The 22796-nt window shown below is 33.3% G+C and overlaps 1 protein-coding gene across 25 annotated transcripts in view; it reads right to left on the bottom strand.

Annotated features, from left to right (window-relative positions):
* Positions 1-9073: 9073 nt before the first annotated feature.
* The window catches only part of LOC124416314 (calcium/calmodulin-dependent protein kinase type II alpha chain), a 97784-nt gene continuing 84061 nt past the window's right edge, over positions 9074-22796 (bottom strand). For 6 of the 25 annotated variants that reach the window (XM_046897365.1, XM_046897391.1, XM_046897374.1 and 3 more), the window contains 5 exons: positions 12802-12864; positions 11094-11169; positions 10782-10876; positions 10170-10284; positions 9074-9346 (listed from right to left, as the gene is read on the bottom strand). In XM_046897365.1, coding sequence (XP_046753321.1) covers positions 9214-9346; positions 10170-10284; positions 10782-10876; positions 11094-11169; positions 12802-12864 — 482 coding nt within the window. In that variant the 3' untranslated portion in view covers positions 9074-9213. Of the gene's footprint in view, positions 9347-10169; positions 10285-10781; positions 10877-11093; positions 11170-12801; positions 12865-14547; positions 14919-15636; positions 15775-19327; positions 19478-22796 lie in introns of those variants that run through there. The other 19 variants (XM_046897399.1, XM_046897418.1, XM_046897441.1 and 16 more) reach the window with 7 other exon arrangements.

Here is a 22796-nt window from a genome sequence, read left to right as displayed (position 1 = left end):
GAACGGGGAACAAAGGAAACGAAGAAGCAGAAAAACTAAAAGCAATCAACAAGAAAGGTCTAATTTAATAACACAATTTGAACTATGTACCTAATATTAGAGCATTGAATGAACATAAAATATACAAAATATAAAATCTTAAATACAAACAATAAATTCACACTAACAATAATGATTTAACGCAATTCTTGGGTCTTTCTGATCATTCAACTGGTATATTTGATTATATGTATATTGAGCAGGATCAGGAGGGTGTATGTAATGTAATACATGTATACGCATCAGTTTTATGTAAAAAAAACAAAGAAAGCGTTACCGTTTGTATCGTCTATTACAATGGCACATGACATTTTGGCAATATTCAAGTACATAAAATAGCGAAAATGATAATTCTCCGCGTACTTGGATGAAATTTTCAAAGTTTTTTGAAGCAACGTCAACTTCTCGACATTTCTTTCTTCGCTATTCTCATTCGATTGATTTATTCTTTTCTTCTTTTTTTTCTTGCATAAATAAGTAGCCGCTCGAGAAGCATGAATAAAGAGATTGAGGGTAAGAAAGAAATGAAAAAATTAAAATAAAACCACCGGGTGCGGATTACTTATGAATAAATAAGTCAGAAAGATCCATTTCGAGAGACACAAAAATAGCTGTAATGTATACTACAAGTGAAACTGCATGAGAGCTATATTTTATACAGATTTGTATATCTATAAATATTGTTGTTTTCTGTCTTCCTTTTTTTCGTATGTTTTGTTTTCGTTCCTTTTCGAACATTGAAACAAAATAGTAACAAATCGTTATAATTATGTTGTTTTTTTCCTTTCGTTTCATAATAATAACAACAGCAACAATAATAATAATAATAATAACAACAACAACAATAATAATGATAATGATAATGTTACGTTGAATACCAATAACAATTTAGTTGGCAATATCATCTCGCAGCGTGAACATACAGCTACTATTCTCAAATAATGTTGTAAACATATTGTTACACAGATTCGTTTTATCGATATTTAACGAAGAGTTAATCGTACGCACGTATCACATGTATTTATACATATCGTACATCTCTAGTAAATATTCGCACCGTTCGTATATCGATATTATACATATACATATGTGATAAACGCCGGGTTATAAAGTCATCCGGACGTAAAATGAAACTCCACTGCAATCGAAGCGTTGTTCTCTAATCTGGAGGATGGCTGATTGAGAAAAATTTTACATACAGAATGGGGGAAGAGGGGAAATCAAATATATAGAAAAACTTACGAGTTTACCTGTCTATGTGTGTAATAGATCAATGCGAATAGTGAAAAATAAATAGTCAGATTTGTCGTATCTTTAAATCAATACTCGAAACTCTGTATGTAATATACACCAAGATAATATCTTACGATTAATGCAATCGGTATTCTCTGCAGTCGTGTACAGTGGCTAAGTTACATAAACCAAACTTTAATTCTTCTTCGATGCATTTCACATGGTTAGTAATTGACGTGGATTCCTAATTAAACGATACCTGCAGGAGTGCTCGATTCACGCGATATGATTGTTAAATGTGTTATACTATGTATACACCTGTGCATAGTTGATGAAACTCATCCGGACACCTTAAATGCCGATTCATATATTATATTACGATTTATATATACAACGAGACGCGTATAATGATAGAAATAATAATGATGGAATAAATATTCGCAATTCAAGAATAAACAAGAATGAATTGACTTCTTTGGAGGCAAGAAAAAGTAGTGAAAATTAACAACAAATTTCACAATCGTATAACGTCGACAACATCTTCTGTGTTCGAAAGCGTTGTTTTTTTTTTCTTTTTGTTGGTTGGTTTGTTTGTTTGTTTTTTTTTTCACTGTGCAATTACTTCTGATTTTTTTCTTCATTTTTTCAATACAGATTCCAAAATTCAAGCATATATATATATTACATGTATAATAAACTATTAATAAAAGAAAAAAAAAAAAAAAAAAAATTATAGTAACAGCCCTTCCAGAGAGTACTTTCATAACAACAGCAATCGCGTCTTAATATATTATCTGACTAAAGTTACGTATAGCATAGACGATAAATTACACACGGTGAAGATCTGCAGCGTCGAAAAAAAAAACAAAAATAAAAAATGAATACAAAACCAAATTTTCGAGTTTCGGTTTTAACGAAGAAACGAGGTGATTTCTCTGTTATAAATATTGCAACAACAAGATAATGTCGTTATGTTACGTGACCAGTGTAGTATAGTATTATACGTCTTTACTCATAGCTTTAATTAATATACGGGGAGTAAAAAATCTTGAGTAATTTATACTAGGAATCATTGATTTTCAACGTTTAATTTAACGTCATACATTGTATATAATATGGTGAAACTAATTATTCGAAGACGATCGTCGATAATTTATACCTATTACGCGACATATTAATAATAAAAACAATTATCAGGCAATACATATTGTGTTTTCTATAAATTTTCCGATAGCTGCGATTTTTCTTTGTAGGAGGAAAACTTTGATTCATATATTATTATTATTATTATTATTATTATTATTATTTAATTATTATTACTATTATTATTTGTTTCTTTGTTTTTTTTTCCTCTTCTTTCGTTTTCATTTTTCATCAACATTGCAACAAATTGCTTGTAGGGCGGGTAGGGCAAGTTTCGTTTGGTAGAGGGATGATTAACATAGTATCTGTATATGCATAGTATTATCGTGATTAAGATAGTGAATATTTATACTATATACACATATACGCGATATAAATTAATAGATCATATATATAATATATATGTATATGCATATATAGTATAATGTTTATTATAAATATATAACATATTGAATAGACAAACGTGAATTGTAATTAGGCCAAACAATGAGTAATGGGGCGATTGGTGTATGTATAATATAATATAATATAATATAATATATATATTATCGCGTCAGGAATATATTTCAACTGAATAGTTGTTATAATATTATTATCGATCCACCATCATTGAATTCTATAGGACAGCTGCTTTATGATTATTGTAATATGCAATTGTTTTTTTTTACTCTTTCTATTATATATATATATATAGCAACGTTTGGTGGTAGTTCGTTTCTTTTGTTTAAATTTTTTTTATATCATCTATCAATTTACCATCGAACGTTGCTAAACGTACGAGGCTGAATTTTAGAGCGCTCGCCGGTAGCAGCAAATCAGTGCCTCTCTTTTTTTCTTCCTCTCTCTCTCTCTCTCTCTCTCTCTCTCTCTCTCTCTCTCTCTCTCTCTCTTCTCCCTTTATCTATCCAGCCGAAGAAGATCTCCTTGAGTATAATCGTTCGATTGTTAATAACGATGTAACGATAAGGTAAGAAATAATTTTTGAACGTATTGTTCAATAATAATAATAATAATAATCACACGTTTCACGCTTTCAATGCGAGTATAACGAGTGATGGTTTTTATTACTTTCTTCCTCCTATTTTTGACTAGATAGCGAATTTCACGCCGTAAATATCTTCGTATAATACATAGATTATCTCCGTTTTTCTACGGTTCTTTCATTTCGATTTTACGATTGCAAGTGCATTTTACGATTTCTTTTCCTTTTTCCTTTTTCAAACCGAAATTTGAATTTTTAAATCATCGTTATTCCCCTGGATCGCGGACTTCACTCGTTCATCTCGCATCAAGGTATATATCGTACAATGTTGCATCTATGCGTATAAAGAAATTCTCAAGGAATCCTGATTCAGCTGACAATGAGCGAGATGTTATTATATTATATACTCTTGTATACAAATCTTCTATATATTTATAATATACCGGATGAGAAACAACTATTACAGTTTAATTTATATTAATATTACAAGTCAATCGGTAATACTTAAATGTGTATAATATAACGTAATAAACAGCTTGCTTCGATTGCTTTAGGATTCATTAAGAGATTTGTGGGTATGCAATTATAATTATAATTATAATTATAGTTATGAATATACAGTACAAGTAAAATAAAAATCATAATTAAATATTCTCTACATCTACGTCGTCAATTGTTTTGCGATGGCGTTATAATAAGATAGTAGAATATTATTACAGTCATAAGGATGGAAAAAAGAGCAAAGAAATATATACTATACTATATATATATATATATAATATTATATAGTGGTGATATATAATTATGTAATAAATAACGTATAATAATCCCTAATATTACGCGATAATGATTATTACAATAATAACTATATATATGTATATATCATACATATATATATATATATATATATATATATATATATATATATATATATATGTATATGTGTATATGTGTATAGTACATTATAGATAGTATTCATAAAAATGATGATAATCAACCAATCAATCATTATTAATTATTTTATACAACAATCACACGTAGAAGCGATGAATTACAGTAGTAGAAATAACTATTTGTCAATTTAATCTATTTATTTATATTATATATGTGTGTATGTATGTATGCACGCATGTAGTAATTCATACGTTTGGTTGTTGTCGTTATATTATTATTATTATTGTTATTATTATTAATTATTATTAATTATTATTATTATTATTATTATTATTATTACGATGGTAAAAGTGTGCTTCTATTTAATTTCTTTACTTGTGTTTTTTTTCCTTTACTTTTTTTCCAAATTCCATCTTTAAAGTGGGAGATTGGAGACTTTCAATTTATATGTAATGTATACTTCGTATAATACTTGTAGTAATCATACAAATGTATTATATATATATATATTCTCGTGCACATACATGTGTATGCAGATCAATCTCGTACGGGGGATTTACGAACTTGTAGAAAGGGCTCATTTTGATTAAGTAAATTCGATATATTAATTTAATCGCAATTATAATAATCACCTAATACAATTAATTAATGCAATGCACTTTTTTCATCATATATATTCTATGTATATTGTTGTTGTTGTTTTTTTTTTTTTTTTTTTTTTATATTTCTTTCTTTCTTTTTTTCTTGTTCTTGGTATTATAGTTATTATTATTAACGTTAATATTATTTTTTTTTATTATTAATTATGCAAAGAGAGATGCGGCAGAGAGCGTGGAGTGTGGATCGTATATTTCAGACTAAAATATATATATATATATATATGCATAATGTATATATATATACACACATATATATATATTCACAATGATTCAAACATTTTTCCATCGCCATATTTATTTCAATCATTTCTTTACATATTTTTTTTTTTTTAAACATGTTTTACGCCATTACTTTCTAACCGATATAGGTATTTGTCTTTAGTTACCTTGTTCGTAAAAAAATGACTGTCGCAAATGAAGATATTATCGTTATGTCGATTATAGATATATTATAATATTAAAAGATGGGGCGAAAAAAATTTTCACAAAAGATTACAATATTTATCATACGCAAAGAAATCATATGTTTCAAATGAACCCTCTGCGGTAATATTTATTGAAATTATTATCGCATCGAAAGATTTCCGTTCTTGATTTTCCTATCCTCGATTCTTTTCTCTTACTTCAATCACTTCTTATTTTTCGTGATTTCGTTATTATATTTATATTTACGTAGGATTCTTAAGGGTCGAATTTGTATGATTCGAATGCGACTTGTGCAAGAGTTTGCTAATTTAATATATTTATTAGATAAATGACCATCGCGAACCATCATCGTCGTCAGAAATATATAGCGGAGAATAGTATCGCGATATACATATACGTATTAGGGTGATTCAAAATAAAAAAATTGAATTTTTTTTTCGCGGATACAGGCTTAAAAGTTTCATTTAGGTGTCAAAGTAAGCCTATAAAAATTGTACAACGCGTCAGTGGCTAGTTACACAAATCAGATGAAGCAAAAACCATTTTTCCCGTGTTATTCTAATGGAAAATAGAAAAGTACGATGCGGAGCATCTTAATATTAATATTAAGAGCTCAAATTTTTACAGGTTTTATACCAAAATGAAATTTTAAAGCCTGTTTCCGCATGAAAAAAAAATTAATTTTTTTATTTTGAATCACCCTAATACGTATATATGTATATAAATGTATATATATGTGATAATTAGCTATATAATAATAATAATAATAGTAACAACAACACCAATAAAACTAGCGTAATTAATTGTTATTAATTTTTGTTTTTTATAATTTTATTCAAACAACTAAGCAAGTTTTTAAAAGACGTTTTTTTTTCTTTCGTTTTTACTTCACGTTTTATTATTAACTATGCAGTTTCTTCTTTTTTTTTTTCTTTTTCTTTTTTTTTTCTTTTCTTTCTAGTTTTTACTATAAGTATTAGGTATAATGTATAACGCTGTGTAATTCTCGCGCGACTTTCAAATAGAACAAGATTAAAATGGTATCATGTACAGCATTGTAAAATTTTTCGGGTAGAATTTTTTTCTTTTGCTGGTTTTTCTGGTGTTATTGTTGTTATTATTTATTTATTTATTTATTTATTCATTCATTTGTTTATTATTATTATTATTATTATTATTATTATTACCATCATGATTAATATTCATTCCTTTAAGTTTACTGCACTTCATCGATTCGCTGTGCCATGCGTATATCCGTTTATAGTGCTTTTTCTTTCGTTTTATACTTTAATTCCGCTTACACCGGGCCCCTAATTACACATCTGCTGGCTATTTGTTAAACGATAGGTATAATAGAAATGACGATCACATCAAGTAATAACGTAAAAAATTGCAAATACCTAGCATAACAGTTTTCAAACTTTACATCGAATTTTTTTTTTCTTGATTTTTTTTTAATTTTTTTTTTTTGGTTTTTTTTTTCTTTATTCTTTCTCTGTTTTCGCAATTTTTCTATTCAATACGCCCAATTCGCAGATCAGCGTCTTAATTTGTATGATGTAAGTTAAGTTTGAAAAAGAGATTGGGGATGAAAAAAGTTTAATCAACGATTTATTTATTTCTTAAAATTTAAATTCTTTTTATTTTTATTCTTCCTTCCTGCGTCTTCTATCATAAGACCCTGTGATTTCTCCATCTCTTCGAAACCTATCACCTATAACTGCCTTGATCCATACGATTGGAGTAAAAAATTAATAGACAAGTAAATAACAATAAACAAATTGAATAAGATGCCAAATACAAATTTTCCGCCATCAAACTATTTACTCGGTTCTATATATATTCTAATTATCTATTCACTTTTGTGTACGTGAGTAAATTAACTATACAAACGAAATACACAAATTCATCGATCATGAGATGCGTGTAATTGTTTGTACAAATTGATGAAGAATTAAAGAAATTTTTACTCTTTCACTCCCCGCGCATGATGCATGACAATTTATTTACGTAGTTAAAAATTTAATCGTCCTTTTTAGCGCGTAAAGGCTTTCGTTTTTTCTCTCTCGCCATCCTCCCCCCCCCCCCTGCCTTCTTCTTTTGCTTTTCGTTTCACTTGCAATTTCAAATTTCCACTCGCGATGTTTAACTCGATCCTTCTAGTCTCCGGAATTTGTGTGTCGATTTTCATATTGAAAAACGACGATCATCTTAGGGCACATCGGTCGATTGTACGGCTAATTAATTCGCGCATATAATTGGGACCAAAATGTTTCCCTTCAATGAACCTAATTTAAATACAATTCAATGTAATTCAACTTCACACCCTTCCCAACAATATTCCACACCCATAATCGTTTCCTACAACGTATATCATAATATCGTTATAAATTTGAAATATTTAATCGTTTATCTTTTAAAATCGATATCCTATCGTCGATATTCTTCTCCCTTTCTTTATCTCTTTTCCCGCGTGTGATCATCATAATATTGTATAACAATAACCGTACCGCGTGTATACGTATATGTATTATATTATATAATATGTACCTGTAATGAGAAATTTGAAAAAAGTGACAGATACACACGTCATACGCCGAACGCTAGAAATTTGTTACTCTAACTAAGCAGACCTTATTTATATACTATATAATGATGCTATTATATCGAAATTACGCGACGAAAATTAATTAGATAATATTATAGATAGAATCAGTATATAACAATTTATGTTTACGTAGAATATATATGTATATATATATATATATATATATATATATATATATATAAGATAAGTTTCGTTATGCATATTCTTTTCCATCTTTCTCTTATTCTTTCCAACTCATAAAACTTTTCTCGCCTCTCTCTCTCTCTCTCTCTCTCTATATATAAGTATAATACTTCGATATTCTTCAGATTCAATTTTCCCTTTTATATTGAGATTCTTGCTGGGGGGGCCCGGCGTTTACCTTTTCCGCATTGTTTGTCGGACACACGGTGTATCGTATATTCGTAATACCGAAATACGGTTTAAGTTACAGATTATTTCACCGCCATTATCATTCACTTTCCGTTTCCCGCTTCCATTATCTTTATCTCTATTTTACCTCTCTGCCACCTCTACCTCTACCTCTCATCGGCCAACCATTTCTCTACATCCCGAATTATTATATGAAATTTAATTACACAACTCTATTGCACTGACAGATAGACAGACAGACAGACAGAAAGAACAGTCAGACAGAATAGACAGACAGATATCATAGACAGGCAATTTATAAGTTTACTTTTTCACTCAAGATTTTCTCCTCCTTCTCTTTACTTCTGTTTCTCCCTTCGTGCATTCGTTATCGGAAGTTTTTCTTATCCTTTCTCTCTTTCTCGTCAGTTTCAAGTTTTATTTGTTAATTTGATGGATGTTAATATTTTCATTTTTTCTTCTTCAATTAATGACTTTTAAAAAATGTTATTAAAATTATTATATGTATATATATATATATCATAATATTCTGTTGTTGCCTGATTTATACTCCTTCAGCTATATATATTGTATGTCGTAATAATATCGTGTTGACTAATAATTCTTCCCCCCCCCCCGCATCTCGTTGTCACCCCCCCCCCCCTCCCCCCTCCCGAATTCCATCTCACAATCAACCCAATACATACGTAGACCCCTTTCGGCTCTTTACCCGTCTTCCACTTCCCGCCTATTTTTCCCCTCATTTTCCTTCTCGCCTGATCTGTGTGTTATTCCTCGTTTAATATTTTTGTCGATTCGTTTCCTCAGGTAATTTCCTGCACCGTCGCGGATCCAGGATCCTCGGCGCTCGCAACCGTTTATTTCTGGTTGAATGAAAATTGCGGAGACCCCGTCACGGCGCTTCGGTGAAAATGCACGTTCTGCCACTTGTTGTCCCGCTTGTGCCAGACCCGGCTTTCCTCGCTTTGATGAGTGTGGGCCACTCCTTGCCTGCAAGTTATTAGGTATCGTATATTTTTTTTTACTCTCCTGCGCGAACAACGAATCGCGAATTTCGATCACCTGAAGGGACATTTATTAATTACGTAAGGACGATGCTAGCTATTTTTAACCTCCACCTACCCCCATGTAAGAACGCGTAAGATTTCTTGAACTCCCCCCCTTTCACTTCTTACGTTTAAGATTTTACCTATAGTTTTATTAAAAAATAGATCTCATAGCTTGTGGACTGTCTAGATAAAAAAAATTCTGTACTTTTTGAAAATGCCTTTTCAATTTTCCGTGCGATTTTTCTTTCCTGAGACGTTGCTGTACAGATATTTTGTCTCAATTGTCTATTATGCACATTCCGATATGTATAAAATATCACGTAAGAATGATTTTGACCCCCTCCCCCCCCCTACCTGAGGATCTTTACGTAATTAATAAATGGCCCGTAAACTCTAATTAGTCACAATTCTTTAAAATCGCATAACGGTCACACGGGGTATAAAATTTACCCGAAACGTGATATTTCGTTTTAAGTATGAGTTCTAAAAATTTGAAAAAAAATTATCTAGGTATTGTTTAAGGATCGCAGGAAAAGTTCTCTTAATTCTTCCAGCTGAAATGGATCGTTTAAATATTGTAAAAGAAAAAATCGGCAAACCTGAAGAAAGTGTCGAAAATGTCGGAAAAAGCCTTTGTTTGAAAAACGGCACCAAGAGTTTTATTTCCACGTCTTATGAACTCTGAGAGGGGTTCGAAAAATTTTTCTTGTAAATTTCACGCGGCTCGACCAATTAGGGTTAACTGCACGGATTGTTCTACTCACTTGTCCATGTACTGCGTAAGTCTGACGTAAGCGATGCAGGCCGCATCCTCGCCCAAAAGATGCACGTGGGGATTCAGTATTGTTGTATTTACCGCCTTGCAGTTCTTCGCCAAAACTGTGAAGCATGCGCAACAGAAAGAAAATATCTGCTATTAGATTATAGATTGAAAAACTGCAAATCAATCTGCGTATAATATTTGCAGTCTTCGTTTTTTTTTTGCTTTTTTGTATTTTTTTTTTTTTTTTTTTTATTCAACACGTTTTCATTTCGACGCATGCAATGACGAAAGATTTCATAAGAAGCTGCGGTAAATTAGGCAATTATATAACTTGAGATAATAAGATATAGATAGATGAGAAATTGTGCACGTATATGTGTGTGATAATAATAATAATAATAATAATAATAATAGTAATAATATGGAAGAACTATAATCGATCAATGTGATTGGTCTGCGTTCTTTTTTTAGTTTAAAGAAAAGAAAAAAAGAAAAATTCTATGTTTTTTCTTCTTATTTTGAATGTTTAAAAAAAAAAAAAAAAAGATCTTCTTTTTTCTTTTTGTTACTTTTCATTCGTGTCAAGAGATTGATGCAAACGAGGTGTAATTACCGTTGTCAAAGTAAAATTTGTGAAAGTCCATTCCCTCGACCAAATTACCTAAAGCCTCGGGTTCGAACGCCGTCAAATGCGGGTCGCAGATCTTCCTACGGGGAACGGGAGAAACGAGAACGTAGAATAATTAGATCGTTAATTCGTTGCCTCGTTCATTACAAGTATTATAATCATGTTAATTCTTATAATCCTGCAACTAAATAATCATCGGTTTCATTAATTAATTCGCAATTATATTAAGATTGGAAAAAAATTGAAGAAAAAAAAAAAAAAAAAAAAAAAAACCGTAAAAGTTCAAATCTCACTCACGTGTAGGCCTCAAAGTCGCCGGTGTTTATGCTTTCGATCAACTGTTCAGTCATCTTGATTATTTCCTGACGACGAGCTGGAATTGTCAACATATCATCGTCAGTTTTAACCTTACACTCAAATTCCACCATGTCAGAACCTTTTTTCTGACACGTCGTACAGCACAACAGCCACATGCATGAACGTTTAATTATTATGCAGTACCCTATAAAATCGTTGATTCACTAGCTGGGTAAATTATCGTCATATTTGTCTTTCTCTTTGTTTTTTTTTTGTTTTTTTTTTTTTTTTGTTTTTTTTGTCTTTCGTTTCTTATTCGTTCTTACGTCACGCCTCACCTACTTCTAACCCTTATGTCATGTTTCGTGCACTTCCAAATATTTCGTTAGTAAAATATGTATCACATATCGGTTAGTCCGGCAACATTTATGCTTGGTTAACGTACTCCTCGAATTATTTACTGTAGAGGTATAAAGAGTAAACCTTCGCGTTCGTCAGTGACAAGAAATATTCTAATTTCCGACACGATCACAAAGCAGCTTTTTCTTCTACACACGACACACGAGTATTAGGTACACGTGCTTCTATCATTTACGATTTTGAACCGCCCCGATTCCTGGCTTTTCAAACGTAATATTAAGTCACGCATTTACACTGATAATATTCCGAATGAATGCCTCCGAGTCGTTTTCATCTAAGCTTTACATCTAAGCACACCCGTATGGGCATCACGGTGTGTATAACAAGATTTTACGTAAGCTTGAACCAGGTTTTTTATTATATACTTGATAAAGGCAAAGGTGTTGCGTCTACCACCACCACAGTCACGTGTTCAGGGAAACCTCGATCCTATTGGTTATCTCTCCTTGAGAAATTCATTCTTTAATTCTATTGGCTACAGAGGGAGTCTTGATAACGATACCAAGGTCGTGGAGAAGATAGGGATACCCCTTCTCATTTCCTCTCTAGAGGTGTAACAAACCTCTTGCTCCACCTGCGGGCATTATTATTCCCGGCAAAATATCCAGAAAGATTGATAAAAAAATTCACGATCAATAAATAAATGTTCATTTTCGCATATAATTTTCATACTTTTCTATTTTTCCAATTAGGTATCAGTTTGTATTCTGTATTTTCAACTTTGGTTCTTATTTTATTCTTCTTCTTTTTTTTTTTTTTTTTTTTTTTTTTACATCTGATGTTTGTATTCCATTATGTATTCTCGATCAATGAAAATTCTTTTTTACGGTTTGACAATCTGCGAATATCGGAGATACGTGAAATTCTCAACGATACGGAAAAAATTAATATATATCCAACGTAAACGCGTCGATTTTTTTCAAGCTATAGTTTGACAAAAAAAAAAAAAAAAAATTTCTCATTGCATGTAAAGTCGAATGAAAGAAAAATTTCTACAGATATTTCAACCGTAACAAAGAGCTCATCTACAAATGGGTTATTTTTCCGTCGCGATAATAATTTCACGGCTTCGATCATACGTGTGATTCAAAGTCAGTGATATAGTATATGTATATACGCATGTATGCATTTTTTCCTCGGACTTGTTGATATTTACGATAATAAATCTATTTTTACACTACCTATACTTACAAACAGGCCTACAAGCCATTTTTTTCATTGAATTGAATTTAATTTAATTCATGGTTTTGTTCTCGATACGTATAATAATTGGATGTTTTACGATTACCTGAGCACTGCGAATTCGTAGATAGCTGACTGCAGGTCTTGATAGGACAGACGATTCTTATCTCTATAATAACATACCTTTCTTATTAAAAAAAGAAACAACGACACACAATTTGAAAAAAAAACGAATAAACAAATAAATAAATAAATGAATATGCAAAACAACAAAGTGTCGAAGTGACGCGCACAGGCATGATATCAACATAGCTATCGTGTCTATACGCAGCTAATTTATAAACGGCATTTTCATCGCGTGAAAGTAGGGAGGGAGGAAGGGGGAGAGGAGGTTTAAAAAAATTGAGACGATTTGTAATAAGAGTAGAAATAAAACGGGATCATATACTTTTAAAAGATTTCTTTTTTTCGTTTTCATATTCACGTGCAGGTCGGTAAAATTTAAACAAGAGCGATTTAATATTGCTCGTAATACACTGAACTTTTATTTTTGAATCGTCTCAATATTTCGCGATAATAAAATAAAAACGTTTAACGCTTTAAACAATAAACTGCGATGGTTTAACTATTTTTCCGCTTCTTTGTAATAGCACGAGAATTTAGTTAGAAATATTTTTATGCAGAGGTTGCTGTAATATTATACCTTAGATACGTAGATCGATCTGTGGGAAAAACTTGTTTTTTCGCTTTACGCTAATTCGAGATATGTTTTCCTTTCGTTTTCCGTTTATTGAACAAAATATTTGAAAATTTCTGTTGAGTATATTCGTCGTATGAGGTATACTCAACACACATTCTAAAACCGCATACATATTACGGGTAATTGAAATTGCGGTTCAAGTGTCAGATACACTGCAGTTTCCGACTCCACCGCGAATCGTGGGTGTCAAGTGTATAAATTTTAGAAATACACAAGCGTTATTGCGTCTCGCAGAGAATTATAATCACAACGATAATTTAAAATTAGTCATTTATTTCGTTGCTTCAATTATATTTATACTATAACCGGTAGAAATTTTCTTTAACTCGCGTCGCACCATAGCATCGATAGTTAAATTATTCACCTATTCCAAGATGCGAATCGTGCCTCTCCGTGTATCAACATGTTACATTTTCCATGAATTAGTTGTTATTCTCTCGTTTCTTTCGTCTAAACTTTTCCCCTGTATATAATTATAACCTGCACGCAGGGTTTACGAATAATAATAAAGCAGCGTCTATGAACATCGATGTTCACAACTTTACCTTTCGGAAACACCGACGTGTAGTAGTTATTCGATGTGCAAACTATATCCTCTAATTTTTAATTCCTTCCGCAAGTTTAATTCGCTTCAAAAATTTATTTATTTATGTATATATATACATATAGTGTGCATACAATCACATGTAACGTATGCTGTATTCATTTTGGCACGATTTTTTTTTTTCTCTAGATATTAAACAATTTATTAACAATAATAAATCATCCAAATGATTCATGTATGTATGTATATATATACAGACACACACACATACATTTTTAACTAAAACACTATCATACATATTTGTCGATGGTGTATAATGCTTATAACAGTATCCTTCATCTTGTTCTATATTGAAAAAAAAAATAATAACAGATAAACAACAAATCTTCTCACCATCTTTCTATATCCTACTTGATTAGCGAACGATTAATCGTTAGTCAGAATAATTATACGTATCACCCGCATAGCAGGTGATAAGGTGAAGCGATGCGAGAGTCCCGGATTAATAGGTATTAGGGTAACTTGTAACTGTTCGTATATCAGTTTGTTCGTTGAATTTGGTGATTTTATTCCTGGTTTCTCGTCACCCGAGCTCGTGAATGTTACGAAAAACATGGAAAGGAGAAATGTCGACTTCGCCGTAAGGCACGGGGTATATTTAAATATGTAGTATAAAGTTATGACTACAGCAAGCGACATCGCCTGAGCTTCGAGCAGACTTCCTCGTCTTTGTGGCTCTTACTCTTACGGGATGATATATCGTTTATCTCTGATTTGGTGGTTTTCGGCGTTGCCTTTGCGGCCTTACCGCCGTCGTTTTCTCCGCTCTCGCCTAGCTGGCAGTATCCCGCAGTCCCGGATGATGCTCCGGACATCACCTGATTGCCTCGCCCTCCGCCGATACCCTCTGATTGCGAGTCTGAACAGCCCCTCGTCATGCAATTGATGCAAGAAGCGAACACCGAACACCGAACACCAAGCCAGAGCCAATCAGCGGGCAGCAAACACCAATATAAGCATGCACAAATATGTATACATACATGCGTACATGTACACTTATAGATATATGTATATATAGGTATATATAAGGTATGTATAATGTATAATACACGCGTCGAAGTTCATTATATAATACGACACGCAACACGCTACGATTAACTAAAAGATTGGAATTACACGGGGGTGATTGTTCGTTGGTTTGTTTCTTTGTTATATGTAAGAAGGAATGGGAGGAGACGCGTTGTAACCGGCAGCTGGATATTGCAGGAGATAGAAAATGCGAATGTTGATCAGGTAGGATGGATTTGTTGCCGATAAGAGGAAAGAGAGAAAGAAAACAAGGAGCTAGCTTCAGACGGATCAATCAAAGCTACAGAAAGAGTATAAATTTTACGGAAAAGATTCACTTTTCTTCGGATCTTAATTCAAGGAGTTTGGGAGGCAAACGTCCCGTCAGGGAAGTTAAGTGTGGACTTAAGGTTGAAGGGTGGAGACGTTTTTGCAGAGAAATCGAACGTCTATAACGGGTGAAAAAGTATCGTTTCCAAGAGAGAGAGAGAGCGAGTGAGAGAGTGAGAGGATCGGGGCAAGCGGGGGAAGACGGGTCGAAAGGTGAAAAATAAAAGGAAGCTACAGACCAGTGTTCGAGTCATGACGACGAGGCGTGATCCTGCAGGCGTTGAGGTGGATCGTCGACGACGGGGATCCCCCGGTTTGGCTGTTCTGGCTGTTGCTGCTGCTACTGTGGCTGGAGCCACTGCCACTCCCACTGCCAGCTAGTCATGCAACCAACGAACCAACAAAGGTACATTGTGACTCAGCCTCGATATGATACACGCCAAATACGGAAAACGAAACGTGCAACCTCCTCATCGCTGATGCTATTAGGTAGGTACATGTCATGTTCATCGTGGGTATCGTTATTTCTTCCTCATTATTTTCATTCTCAAATACAAAGTCGGCGGACGGTGGCAAAGCGATTGATAATATGGATTGAGAAGGAAACAAGAGAGAGAGAGAGAGAGAGAGAGAGAGAGAGAGAGAGAGAGAGAGAGAGAGAGAGATAATGGGAGATAAAGTTACGGGTAAAAAAACACGAACCCACTTATACGATTTTTCGCGATATTATCATGGATCGATTTTTATTTGAACAGGCTGTAATTGACCTTTCAATCCATTACCGACTTCGCCGTATTGCGGTAATTTATAACAATAACGGTCTCTTTTACTTTGCTACTCCTTTTTTATTTTTTTTCTCTCTCTCTCTCTCTCTCTCTCCTGTTATTCGTGTAAATGGGTTCGCGTGTATAATACATACATACGGATGCAGGCAAGAACAAAGCTTTCGTCGATTCATTCTGCACTAAGAAATTTTTAAATATCAGATTGAAATGTATCTTTATCGCATTAAAGTTGATACGTAATTTCGATCGTTTATTCATTTTTATTTTCTCTATTTTTTAATGTTAATATTATAAAAGCTTTGCAGGCAGTTCTGCTAGAGAGAATTTATGAACAAATGAAACGGGTTAACTGCGGAATCGCTTTGTTCTTACGTCATCGATCGATGAGTTAATAATTTTTCTTAGATTGTTTTTGATTAGCGTTATCATTATTATTATCATTGTTTATCATTTCTCTTTTAAATATATCAAAAATTCTCTTCAAACTAATACACTATTTAACAAAACAGTATTATCCGTGTGGTTATTTATACTAGAAACATTGAAAGAATAATATTTCGATAAAAAAATTGATACGCAAATACATAATATATTCGTGAATTAGCAATTATAATACGTGTACAATAACGAGCGTAAAAAGCAACCAATAGAATGTTTAAATCGATAAAATTAACGATTTAATTTTAAGAAACATTCTTCGCTTCAGTCTAGCGTATTAATTAGTAGGTATGTAATATAATATATTGTTACGAGCGCTAGGTTATCGAAAAATATAAGAAGAAAAAAATCAGACGAACAATTCAAGTGAAGTATATAAGAAGACGAAAATCAAATCATGCTCAACCCTAAAACGTTATAATATCTCAGCAATCAACAATCTTACCAATTTGTCCGGTGATCTGGCCATTCGGTACAATTTGTCGCTATAGATACGTTAATTGTGATATAATTAGTAATCATATAAGGGACGATTTTATCACCCGTCGCTGTTCATTATTATTTAGTTCATTATACTGTAGGTATATATACCTATAAATATATCTACTATTTTCTTAGAATATTTCTTTTTACCTTCTACCCTGAAATTTCGAATATTATTAAAAAATTCCGTAGATGAAAACTTCTTCTTACCATATATTCGATCCTGCGGACCTTTGGAATGTCTATATTTTTTTTAAAATAACATCATTATGCCAACTGGATTCTCTTTTTACTGATCTAGGTACTAGACAGGCTTACGGAATGTACGATATGCACGATGTACGCATATATACTATATACAATATAGGTGTTCCTGGCGTAGGATATAAGCGAACATTACTAGTAAATGTAGCGTGAAAATATTGCAATATTTCTGCGTTTTCACATAAATTAAGCTCGTGCAGCATTCGGGTACTCGCATACTTGCACGCTACCACAATTTCTACGTATGTATAATAAGCTGCATTAAGCTATATACGCCTACTTCTTTGCGCAATCGATTCCCTTTCTTCGTATGTTGTCGCTATTTTTTACATTCACGAATCTTTCAAACTTGTCATCTCTATCAATTGTCTATACCTACGTATACCTATACATATATGTATATAAATCGAAAAGTACGAATAATTTTTTTTAAATTAGTTCAATTTCCACAGCTTGCATTCCACAGGTGCACAAGGTATATATATATATATATATATATTGTATATTTATATTATATATATATATATATATATATATATACCCATATTGGTTAATATACAAAGAAAACTCCACAACGATTAAAAGTCGATAACGGATTAGAGTGTAGAATATAGAAAAGAAAATCAGTAAAATGATATATACAGATTAAGAAAAAGAAAAAAGAAGAGCTTGGGAATTTAAAAATCAGAAATCGATTTCAGCTGAAAAACGAACGAGAAATTTTTTGCGTCATGGCAAAGTTCGATTTATTCGGTGTGTGTGTGTGTGTCTACACAATATTACATTTGTATAACGCGCACATATACCGCATGAATCCGGACAAGGTTGGCGCAAAGAGATGAAGAAAAAAGAATACGGAGAAGAAGTAGATGAGAGAGAAAAAAAGAAAAGAAAATGAAAGGAAAAACTTTTGTCACGTTGCCTTGCCTTGTCTGGCTTCTTGGCGAAGCGATAGGCAGTTAGGCGGTTTACGTTACCTATGTGTGTTGGAATTTCATACCGAGGTGCATAATTCAGCAATATTTTCAATTGTAAAAAGGGGACGACGAAAGGCGAATGAAAAGTTTAATTAATTACAGATAGCTGAACAGTATCGTTATGAAATATCGTTATTGCGCTTAATTATTATTTCCGAAGCAATTCTTGTCACATAATTCGTAAATGAAACGCGGCGAGGAAAGAGAAAGCAATAATGCATATATCGTATAACGAGGAAAAAGTTGAGGGTGCGTATAAAAATAGTGGATGAAATCACACAAAACGATAAACGGGGGAACACGAACAACAGACTTGTACATATAATAACTATAATAAATAATATGTTTATATACGTATGTACAACAAAAGCGCGTTGAAAATAAAATTCTTTGTTACATATTATTAACTGCAGAGATATCGGATGCACGATTTCGAGGTGATCCATTGATCGATTTTTTAGAAAACGGAACGTGAAGAATAGCAATAAAACGAAATCTTGCCAACTTCCGGTGTGAAAACGTTTGATCACAACAGCTCTACGGCATTTTGAAAATTTTATCTGAGGAATTAGGTGCAACAAATTTTTCTAATAAGGGATGCTGGTTGATTATTTCCTTCGTTCCGTTCCACGCTTTAAGATAAATGTATCCGTTATTAACTCTGTACCAATTATTCATCTCTTTTAGTTGCATCTGTTTAATCCTTAGTTCTAAGATCACCAAAGAATAAACTTGTCCCTTGCAACCCTCTATAGGAATCGGTTTTATGCATCGAGAAATTTACAATTCGCGTTATTAATTTATATACAGTATCTGTTTGAAAATAAAAGTGTTAATAATCGCCTCGTTTTTCCTTCGATTATGGAAAAACAAGGACCGACGTCTCGTCTCTCCTTATCTCTGCAGTGAATTCGGTCGAGTCAGTTTATCGAGGTTCGATTTTAGAAGCGGTGGCGTTTTCCTTATAACAATAACCATTTTACCTTGGGCACCCTGGAGCAGGACTGCGGCGATTCCTAGCGTGCTTCCGGCGGATTGGGGTTGCTTTTGGGACGGGGTTTGGCCCACCATCACCCTCGAGAAAACCGAGGCCGCGGCTGGGCTGCTGGGCGGCGTGCCTTGCGAGGCCAAGCCTGAGGGCCAGGGCGAACTTCATGTAGATCGGTTGGAATTCGTCGAGAAGGGGGCCGAGGGTTCGAAGAATGTTGAGGGGGTGCCCGAGGCGCCTTCGACGTGATCGTAAATATCTTCAAATATCTAAATCCACGTGGCTGAACCGCGAAAAAGGGCTTAGCAGCCCGATTTTATACGCAATTCTGACCGAAAACACTCCCGACGAATTTTCATTTGTCGCAGAAACGCAGAAGTAGCACGGATTCTACGAAATCGCAATAGTAAATCCGTAGAATTCGTGCAATTTATCTCTATTTCTGCGTAAAATCAAAATTCATTGGAGTGTTTTTGGTTAGAATTGTCTATAGAATGGGTCTGTTAAACCCTTTTCGCGTTTCAGATAAGTGGATTTCGGTATTTAAAGATGTATCAGGCAACGTCGAAATCGAAGTAGAGCATCCCCTGAAGGACTCGTCAACCGCGATGTAATCGAATTTCAAGGATCTTTGAGTCGGGTCACGAGAAGTGAAAGCTGGCCTTTTATGCACGTGAATTTTCAATTTCAGCCAAAGAATATCAGTCTCGTTATAAAAGATCTGAATCGAAATGTCGGTAAAGCAATAGTTGAAATTTTTATCGATCAACGTCAACTTATTATTCGCGAATAAATTTTTTGAAGATTCTTCGAATAATTTTTTTGATTTCTTTTTTTTTTTTTTTTTTTTTTTTTTTGTATATATTTTGTAATTTTACAATATATATTATACATTTTGACGATTAAAAAAATTTCGCGACGGCTCTAAAATTGTAAAGTAATCAACGGCGTTCGCAGTTAAAGTTTTATAATGAACGAAGAAAAATTCACACATACATGTTTAAAATTATTTTCCACGCCTGATACGCATCGTTATTCGTGTCGTTATTTTTGCGCACTTTGCGCAGCGATTGCAAAGGGTCTGCAAATTCTACAGGAATTTGTGATTTCATTGAAACAGGAATGGCCGTCGCGCTGAAATCTGTGTCACGTTGTCTCCGCGGATCCGCGAATAGCTTGGTCCATGACACAGAGTCGTGGGATTATACGGGGTATGCATTGGGCTGTACACGCAGGGCTGTATCGACGGATGGGAATCGAGGAGGGAAAGAGACGGCGAATCGATGGGAAGTCGGAAGATTGATTTTTCACTTTTGTAAAAAATTTTTTTTTCTTTTTACAACTTTTTTAGTATCGTGAATAGAATTTTTTTTATTGCTTACATCGATCATAATATGAATTTACTTTACAATGAAGACCTGCACGTGTGTAATTTCACTTTTTCATATCGGTTCAATATCGACATAAAATATTTATACTTTAATGTGAACTTTTAATTTAGGAGAATAAGATTCCCGGATGATATATCGTTGCGTTATGGATCGTGATCTTTAGGTTGAATATAAATGTCAAGAAAGAAGTAATAATTGAAGTGTTACAACGAGTTTATTCATAAATTAAAAAATATTCGAAGAGAGTGTGAAAAATCAAATGAACGTGATCTTTCACGTAAACTAGAACGCTCAGCTTTTTACAGAATCTTTCTTTTGACTCAAGCAAACTTTTTACGGGACTCCACGGTGGAAAATCGTAAATTATTGTTTTCTGAAACACCCTCGTGTATACATATACCGTCGATCAACAAAGTTCAGGAATTACTCGAGCCGCGACGTTTTAACCCCGTGATACACGTGATGTGCGAATCGTTTGCACGTTATGTAATTCAGTGATACATACCTACACTTAACGTAGCACTATACGTAGCAATAATAATGAAATTTCGCGTTTCGTATTCGTGACGGTTGGAAATCAGTATCAAAATTTTACCGGGCAAAAAATTGCGCGTCAATCGAGGCATCAAGGAAATGAGAAAAGTAACAATAGGTGGAAAAAATCGATGTAGAAACGACTCACTACTCATCGGCTGCTTTGATGAAACCGCGGAAATTATGCTCGTAACTGCCGACATCGCTTCATTTGTTAAAACTATTAAACAAAATAAAAAAAAAATAAATAAAAGATTTCCGTTCCCTAAACGGAAATGATAGAAGAGCAGATTTTACTAAAAACTGCAGGAACAGGAAGACACATCCGGTTTGTTTATTTAACAAAATATACTTGGTAAAATGCAGCATCTATTATTAAAAATTAAACACTTTGCGCAGACTAAAATCTATTTTAATTTTAGAATATAATTTAGATTTATAGTAAAAATTACAGACGACATCCGTGTTATAATTAACGAAAAACCTTTTCCTACAGTTTTTTTCAATAAAATCTGCACTTTTCTTTTCTTTTCTCCAAGCGCACTGCACAATCGTCGCGAGTTTCCTTCGCCCGCGATGAATTCAATCTCTGCGAGTCTTGAAATCGCGGAATAAAATCAAGGATCGCGTCACTGTGCGATAAACTTTTCGAAAATTTGACGTATAACGGGAACCGGTTTTTTCTTCCCCGGGCCAAGTTCAATTACGAATTCATCCAAGCACCGAATGCGTATCTACTTAGCGCAGAAACGAAGCGAAACTGTCTTCTCTCTATCCGTGTGTCTGTCCGCACGCCTGTGATCTATTCGAGGTTGCTAAGCGGCAAGTTGCAGGTATTTCCGTCCAATCTCGTCCGACTTGAACGACCCTCCGTCTCTTATTCTTCTCCGACCGCGATATTTCAACCCGGGTATCTTATCGTCCTGATTTTATCGTCTTGTTATATTAGGGATGTAATTTTGGAAATGTAATCGAGTATATAAGGGCAAATTTGGGGGCTAAAAAGAGCCTTCATTTTTTTTTTTTTTCAAAGATTCTCGAACGTACATAACAACGTAAAGTTTTCATCTTGCGATTAGTCGACTCCTGCGGGTTAATCTGTTAATTTTTCACGCAACTCTTGTTAATTTTTATATTTATTATACATGTATGTACATACTCGGCACGATTCACATCTTTTTTTTTTTTTTTGTCAAAAATCAATTTTTATCTGATGCCTGCAGTCGTTTAGTCATTCGATCGACGTAAAACGAGGCGTTTCACCGTGTGAAGTAACGTTCATCCGTCAGATAAATCATTCGTTAAGGTATACATATACTGTAGCTATTATACATATATCGTGTATTTCTACCGTTTAAGTAGAATCGTGCTTTCGTGTTGCGATATATGATACATTTCGATGTTAGAAGTCGGAAAATAGTTATTACAAAGTGAGGACGATACGTTTGTTAGAAAAAGCATAAACAAGTTCTACAACATTATATTGTTAATATCGAAAATGCTCGTTATTGAGAAGAAAATCAAATTTCTACGCTATCT

The sequence above is a fragment of the Diprion similis genome, chromosome 1, assembly GCF_021155765.1.
Source record: "Diprion similis isolate iyDipSimi1 chromosome 1, iyDipSimi1.1, whole genome shotgun sequence".
Lineage (NCBI taxonomy): Eukaryota > Metazoa > Arthropoda > Insecta > Hymenoptera > Diprionidae > Diprion > Diprion similis.
The sequence above is the reverse complement of the archived record's forward strand: the minus strand, read 5'-3'. Positions and strand labels throughout refer to the sequence as shown.